General features: G+C 39.9%; 1 protein-coding gene across 8 annotated transcripts in view; it reads left to right on the forward strand.

The window, feature by feature from the left end:
- Window positions 1–610: 610 nt before the first annotated feature.
- Window positions 611–8317, forward strand: part of PWWP2A (PWWP domain containing 2A) — a 30524-nt gene continuing 22817 nt past the window's right edge. For 5 of the 8 annotated variants that reach the window (XR_006679520.1, XM_045284492.1, XM_045284493.1 and 2 more), the window contains exon 1: window positions 638–1065. Coding sequence is in view for 4 of the 8 variants with exons in the window: in XM_045284492.1 (XP_045140427.1) it covers window positions 752–1065 (314 nt within the window). In the remaining 4 variants the exon portion in view is untranslated. Of the gene's footprint in view, window positions 1066–5569; window positions 5594–8317 lie in introns of those variants that run through there. The other 3 variants (XM_045284495.1, XM_004696762.2, XM_045284491.1) reach the window with 3 other exon arrangements.

Raw genomic sequence — 8317 nt, forward strand, 5'->3', positions numbered from 1 at the left:
GCTTCCAGGGCTCGCGGATTTCAGACCCCACCCTCCGCATCCCGACCGCTTTCCGAGTCCAGACCCGGATTCTTCACCCCGTCGGGGAGGGTGGGTTTATGCAAAATGCCACATGGATTTTTTTTGGGGGGGGGGTTACAGATCGGCGTGCCTGGGCGTGGGCGACCATTTGTCTGTCATCAAATTAAGCTTTAGCTTTAGGGTTGGGGGTTGGAGAAAGGGTGTGTGCAGTGGGGTACCCAAAAGGTTATCACTCCGTAGAGTGAGTGAAGACCACTCATTAAAATAAGCATCGTGACTGTTATTTTACAACGTTTGGAGCAATTCCACTTAGGTAACTTTATTGGATAGAGAAGCACATTTGACTGACTTTAGTAAGAGTCTTTGGGGGATAGGGACTATTTTAACCTTTAATAACGGTCCCTTGGCCTCAGATGCTGTAGATGATAGTAGACATACTGAGAACCAGAGGTTGAGTTCATCCCCCAAACCTTTGCCATAACCGGCACGTTTTCATCATTTTGATTTAAAATATGTACGCTGCTTTATGTTAGTAAAGATCACCTGGGTGTGGAGTTAACCTTTGTATTCTCTTCTTTTGCAGATATGAAGTGCAGAGACTCCCATTCACGGCTCTCCATTCTGTTTTCTGCAACAGCGCACACTCTGATGGTATCTTACCTGCTTGGAAATGGCTTATTAGTACGTTTTCTTTTTTAACTCTGTTTTAACTCCTTGTCCTCCCATCAAGATGAAAGTATTCTTCGTTCCCATTTGGGGGAAAAAAAGCCATTTGAAATTTTTAACTAAGTTACGGTGTATGAGGGTAAGATGGGAGGCTTTACAGCTTTTATTTTATTTTATTTTTTTAAGAATTTTTGCCCAGGACTTTTTACACTTTAGGTTTTCAATTAGAAAGCAGAATAAGATCAATGTGCTTTGTACTGATGCCTTTGATAGTGAGAGACACTCAGTAGTGTGTTTGCTATTGAATCAAACAGAAGAGAAGGCCAGTGATTGTGGGAGAATCTGGATTTCAAATCTGCAAAAGGAAGGTGCAAAAAGGTAAGTAGTTGCTGCCAACGCAATGGATAGCGCTTTTTTATTTTCAGGGGCTCTTTGTGTTGGTGGGCTGTCTTTTCTTTTTTGGGTGCTAGGGAATTGCAGTTTCTGAATTTTGGTCTAATTTCCAGCAGTGTTTCTTTTGTTTTTTTCAGTATTTCTTATAAACAGCAGTTTCTTTGTGAACAGCTATTATGCGAGCATTTGAATGTTTGGAAGGGAGAGGGTTCTATCCGGTTTTTTGGGTTTTGTTTAAAAGCCATTAAGTGGGGGAAGCCACACAGACGTTTCCTTCAATGTTTTCATTGAGCACACACACCTGGGGAACAGCATCCTCTCAGGTATTCTGGGAGTGCCCTTTGGGAGGCACAGCCCTGCCCTCCAGGAGCTTTTTGGGGCACCAATTGTGGAATGGTGAGATTCCAAAGTGAGAGAATAAAAACACTCTCCCCAAATCCAAACTCACTGCCATTGACTCAGTTCTGACGCACAGTAAGCCCAGTAGGACAGGGTAGAACTGTCCCTTTGGAGTTCCAAAACTAACTCTGTGGGAGTAGAAAGGCCTCCTCTTTCTTCTGTGGAGCAGCTGGTGGTTTCAAATTGCTGACCTTGAGATTAGTAGCCTACCCTGGAACCACTACAAGCACCACCAGACCCCAAACTCCATGCCATCAAGTCAATTCTGGTTCACAGTGACCCTAATAGGGTAGAACTGCCCGCCCCTCATGTGTTTCTGAGACCAACTGCTTATGGCTATAGGAAGCTTCCTTATTCTTCTTAGGAATGTCTGGTGGTTTCGAACTGCTGACCCCTGGGGTTATGAGCCCAATGTGTCATCACTGCTAACAGGGCTTCTATAAATAAAACACGTCTTTAAAATTTTGTAATAGAAGGGATTGTAGTTAGCTGATACTTTTCCATAAAGTACGTATGATTTGAAAAAAGACCTGCCCCAAAACGTTTTGTAATCTGCCTCGGCTACTCAGGTTACATACGGAGTTTGGGGATTAATTCATGAGCCCCGGTTTACTTTCCTACAGGCAACATCACGAGTCTGTACGCAACAACTGTGTCTAAAATAGTTTTATTTGAATTGACTAATCAAATCTTTAGGTAAAAATATAAAGAGCCTTTTGCTGGGTGTCAAGTGACTGGTGTTCTACCACATTAGTGTTTAGGACTCTGGCAGCAATTTACAATTATATAGGAAGAAATGGAAGTTCTTTTTAGCTTGGCAGGGAGGAGGGGTCAGTTGGCTTTTTAATGGTAAAGCCATAATGGTTCAGACTAGGTTTATCTGGTTCAAAGCTATATGCTTTTTCTACATCCATATTAGAAAGTTGGACTGGTGTTTTTTTTTTTTTATGTTCTGCTTTGTTTTTTAGCAGTTAGAATAAAACTGGATATTTCTGGATTTCGTATTTGCCAGGATTTCAGAGGCTGTTTGGGAATAATATAGTTTGCTATCTACGTGGCACAAATGGTTAACGTAGTAGCACGTTTGGCTGCTAACCAAAAGGTGGGACCTTCAAATTCACCTTGAGACCCCTTGGATGTAGGGCTTGGCAATCTGTTTGCAGAACATCGACAATTGTAAACCGGAGGTGACACAGTTCCTTCTCGAAACACATGGAGTCATGGATTGGAGTCGACAGTAATTGGTCTTTGTCAAATAGCATGAAAGAGAGGGGTGTTGGAGCCGAGCGGATTAACAGCCTTCTGCTCTAGAGATTCCCATCTCTTTAGCTGTGTGTTAGGGCAAACACAGCGTCTACAAGCTTGGTCCCTGCCTGTCCAATGACGCAAGTGATGGTTAGCATTTGATAGACTACTCAGTTCTTCAGTGTTTGTGTCTGCTTGAATTCTTCCCCTCATGAAGGCCAGTTAGTCTAAGTCCACCATGTGGGGGGAGTGTTTGAGCCTGGAGGACAGGGATTAATATAAATGAACATTGGCTTTTCTTTTTTTTTTTTTGAACATTGGCTTTTAATAGTATTTCAAAGTCTTCACTTCCGTGTCCTTGTGATTTCTTTCTACCTTACTTTTAGAATCATTTGATTGAAGAACACATTTCCTGTTTGTGGAAAAGGGGAGCAGGACCCATGTAACTCAAACAGCACATAGAAAGGGGCCTTGAAGGAAGGCAAGAAAAGGTGATATGAAAGTGATTATTAGATCTGGCTGGAATGTCAGGGTACCTGGGCATTTGGTTTTTGTTCCAATGTCTGTAATTTACTCAGCGACTAGGGCACAGCGCTGTGATTCCTTTGGCTCCAGTGTCTAGTTCTCTTATGAGGTGAGTTTATTTTGGCTATGGACTGTTCACCCCAGTGCATAAGGGGGCTTCAAGTGTTCATGGGAAAATAGAATGTAAAGATAATGGGATTTTTCTTTCACGAACTTTTTGAAGTGCCTTTGTAAATGTGTAACGTGAATTCGGTGATAAGGTGGCCTGGCTTTTGCACCATTCTGTTATGATTTCTCTTCAAGGGTGCTTTATGGGTATAAGGTTCAAAAAGAGTTTATAAAGCTCAGTTATTTGAAGTCCTTTAGATGGGGCATTCTTTGATTTGTCCAGGCTCTTACCACGGTTGTTTTATACTGGGCCCTCTTAGCTGCTTAGGTTAACCTGCCACCCCTGGGCCATTGTTCTTATAATTTTTATTGTGCAGTCTGTTACTCTCAACTCACTGTCAGACAGTCCATTCCAACTTCTAGTGACCCTGTAGGTCAGGGTAGCACTGCCCCTGTGAGTTTCCAGACTAGAAAGCCCCTTCTTTCTCCCTCTGTTACTAATTGATGAAAATAATCTGTTAACCCATTTAGGTCTGTTTGCGTTTTCCCACTTCCTTTTCTTCATTAACCTTCAGCTTTTGTAATTCCAATAAGTACACTTTTTCTTCATTTAGCTTTATAAAACAAGGACCTCTTCAAGTTGCTGAGCTACCTGACTGATTATGATAGGCAGATAATGAATTCATGACCGTGATAATCATTTTGTTTAACTTTTTAATTAGAGGAAATGAGGCTCTTTGTACACCTCACCCAGGCCTTTCTCATCTTTAAGCCAAACCCGTTTTCTCAAACCTGCTTTATCAGCCCTGCTGGTTTATTTTGAGGCCGAGCCTAGCCATCACTAACCATAAATATTTGGTAATAAACTTCTAAAACAGGTTTCCAAACTTATTTGGCTGACTCTTTTGAGAACAAAAATTACAGTCTAGTAAAAAGTGTAGGGTGTCTGCTGTAGTAGGCCCGGTGGATCCTTCCAGTACCTCCACCCCCAGGGAGTGATAGGGCCTCTTGGGGAAACACTGCTCTAAAAACAAGGAGCGTATAACCATGCTCGCATAGGCCCACCTAAAATAACAGCAGTGTCTTTATGACATCAGATGAGTGTCATGAACATTTTATACATTGTTTCAGGTCTTAAACACATTAACCCTGTTACAAGTATTTTCAAATCCAAATTCCATACATTGTATTTGATTGGTTTTCTTTCTTTTTTTTTTTTTTTTTGCCCCCTCCCCTTCCCCCCTTGGTTGGTTTTCTTAGCCTATTTGTTTTTCTTAGCCTATTTTTACAGTTTAGGTCACCTGCCATCATTTTAATTCTCTTGGTTTATCTGAAAAGGAACTTTGAACTTTTGTGGAGATTTCTACCTTGTGACTCCCCTCCCATTCTGTTCCGTGCCCCGCACCCCCTTGCACTCGATGCTGCATTTCCATTGTATCTATAATCCTTCCTCTTCTGTTGGGACCGATTTACCAGGCAAGGACTCAGGCCTCCAAGGCTTCTTTTGAAAGCCTCTCTCCACCCTTCTTTAGGGCCAGTGGAAATCATTATGGCTCTCTTGCCTGTGGCAAGCAGTCACACCTGTCCTTTACACATACCTTCAGCTCTTAGACCAAACTGAAGAGTTTAAGCAGTCAAACTATCTTTAAAAAAAAGAGCTCTCAATCCAGACTTGGGTAAAGCTGGTTCCTCAGCCTTCTGCATTGCTTGGACTAAGTGGTTCTGCCTTTACAGAGGACTTATTTAAAGGTTTGTTGCTCGTCTCTACAATATAGTATCACACATCTGATATCACCAGTTGGATTATATTGTGCACAGCTTACAAAAATGGTTTAAAAAAAAGCACACTCCCACACCCATAACAGCTTAACATTCTGGCATATCTTTAAATTCTAACTCCTGACTTGATGTGAAGTACATAATCTTGAAATACATGTCTTTAAAAATGCGTATACAGTACATTTAATTTTGTAGTATGCTTAACAGTTGTAGCTAGTTGTATTTTAAGATTGAACCTAGACAAATTTTGATGTGTGTCACTGTTGCCTGCATGAGAATTGGGGTGATTTCTTTGGAAATTTTATATTTTCTTAAGTTTGGAAAAAATTTGTAGAAACTTTACTTAAAAAATAAATATAAACCAAGACTGATTTCTTTTTTTTACAGAGACCATGAAACGTATGGTGCACTAGCCCTACTTTTGGTGGGAAAAATGTACAGCCATTCTGGTGAAGCAGTGAGTAGTGGTATCAGTAGCTTATATAGAGCATCCAGGTGGAGAATCTAGGCCTTTCAAGTAGTGTGCTTGTTTGTGTTGAGTCATATTTACTTAAAATAATACTAAAGTTTTTGTTGTTGGGGGCGGGTACATAACTCCTATTCCAACATGTAGATAGAGGATTTCTCACTGTAACATAGCCCGGGGTCAAGTGCTGTCCCTCTGACTCAGCAGTGAAGGCGTCCTTGCATGTCACACTGATCTGATCTTTCTTTTTTTAATCGATGTGATTAGTTGGAGGGTGTTACAAACCTTTGAATCTGAATGTAAAAAGATTCTGTAACATACAGTATCACAAATTTGTGATTAGATTTTATGAACCAGATAACTAGATGTGTCATGCACAAAACATGCAATGCATGTTTTATTGGACTTTGTGATTTCTAATAAGTTTAATTTGCAGCCTTTTAGATGTAAATGAGACCACACTTCACTTTGAAAGTAAAGCTCTTGATGAAACTAAGTAGAACACTTTGGGGGGTGGCCATTTAAATGTGTGTGTGTGTGTGTGTGTGTGTGTGTGTCGGGGTGGAGTACTTATCTATACTGGTATGACTGAGTTACTGCCTTGTTGATAAAAAGTCAGGGCTGGCATAATGGTTAGTTGTGCCTGTTAAAGTGTTTCATCATTTTTTGATGTTGGTTGGCCCTGTTCTCCCTAAACCAATCAATTCAGGCACACTTCCCCAGCACAACAGAAGATTGCTCTAGTGGCAGATTTGGCAAGAACAAGTTAAATGGAGGGTAAATTGTAATCTGGGTGGGTTTAGTAAAGATTTTTTTGCTAAATACTTTAGGTAGTGGATCTCAGAGCAAGTGTACACAGACACTGAAATGATGCTACTGATGTTGATTTCTGAGGTCAGCCTACTAATCTGCAGTCTTAAAAGATGATTCTGACACCGATGATGAACCTTGGACTGTATATTGGAGAATCACATTGACTTTTACGGGGGAGCTAGTTCTGTCAAAATAGTACAATGATAGATTTGTCAACCCGGTTTTAACAGTTACCAGTTAAGTTAGAACAGGACAGAATTACCGTGGAAGCCGTGCATATGGGCCAACTTTGAGAACAGATCTAGATTCTTTGTGGATAACTGGTAATTAGACTTCCATACAGTTTCTTAACATTTGGTGCCCATTAGAAGTTTAGTAAGCTATAATTTTGACTTTTCCCACTTGTACCAATTTTACAGTCACCTTACTATATTCTTGCTTTAATTGTGTTTGAAATTGTCAAGCCTTCCTTTCTGTAATTAAAGTCAACAACAGTGTATTTCCCACTTCTGTGCTTTCACCACACTAAGCACCATGTATACATTGTGTTCTTTAATGCTTTAGAAACTCCAGTGAAACAAATTCTGTGAATCTCATTTCTCAGGTAAAAGACTTTGTCAAGCTCAGAGATTATCAACAAATTATACTGGCAGTATTAGATATATTGAAAGTGCCTTTTTGAACTATATACAGTTCTTTGAAGATGTGAAAACCTTGCTTAAATTGTAGTACTAATAAGCATATATATATAATTACTGGGTAAATTTATATTATGTATTCTTTCATTAGCAAACTACTAATAAACTAATAAACTTTACTATTTAGTTTATGATTTTGTTGGTGAGCTAATTTCCTAGGGTTTAAAAATGATTGGCTCTTTGTTCTTTACTCACCCAATGCTTAGAAAATATTAGCTCTTTTCGGTTCAATTGAGGGAAGTCTGGGCAGTTCGGTACTAGAATTTCTTGTATGTACATGACTCTTGGGTCTTAGCCTTATTGGCTTGGGCATGGCAACTGTGAACTTAACACTTACTTGATAAAAACCAAACTCAACTTCCACTAAGTCATTTCTGAATCATAGTGACCCTATAGGACAGGGTAGAACTGTCCCTGTGGGTTTCTGAGACTAAATTTTCCCTGAGAGTGGCTTCGAAATGCTGACCTAGAAGTTTGTTTTTTAAATCATTTTATTAGGGGCTCATACAACTCTTATCACAATCCATACACACATCAATTGTGTAAAGCACATTTGTACATTCATTGCCCTCGTCATTCTCAAAACATTTTCTCTCCACTTAAACCCCCTGCATTAGGTCCTGATTTTTCCCCTCCCTCCCCGCTCCCCCTCCCTCATGAGCCCTTGATAGTTTATAAATTGTTATTTTGTCATATTGATTCTGGGAAGGGATTGGATTTTGCAGATCAAAACAAACAATGGATATCCTTGCAAATTAATTATGGTCATGAGGAACCCAATCAGAAAAGGTGTGTATCATGAGTTACATGCTTTTGTCATATTTATTAAATCTGTATGCTGAGCAAATAATCTGAGAAAAAGGATTAAATGAAGAAGAACACGGCATCAGGATTGAGAGGAATAGCTGAAACCCTGGTAGTGACTGAGCATGATAGTGGGACAGGAGGAAAATCAAGGGAAATAGAGGAAGGAGCTGGGAGGCAAACGGCATTTATAGACGTCTAGATAAAGATATGTACATATGCAAATATATTTATATGAGGATAGATCTATGTACCTATATTTATAGGTTTAGTATTAAGGTAGCAGAAGGACATTGGGTCTCCATTCAAGTACTTCCTCAATGCAAGAATACTTTCTTCTATTAAATTGGCATTCTATGATGCTCACCTTCCTGACACAACCACTGAAGACAAAGTGGGT

The sequence above is a fragment of the Echinops telfairi genome, unplaced genomic scaffold, assembly GCF_000313985.2.
Source record: "Echinops telfairi isolate 266 unplaced genomic scaffold, ASM31398v2 ScPeMD7_7469;HRSCAF=8507_0, whole genome shotgun sequence".
NCBI classification, from domain to species: Eukaryota; Metazoa; Chordata; class Mammalia; order Afrosoricida; family Tenrecidae; genus Echinops; species Echinops telfairi.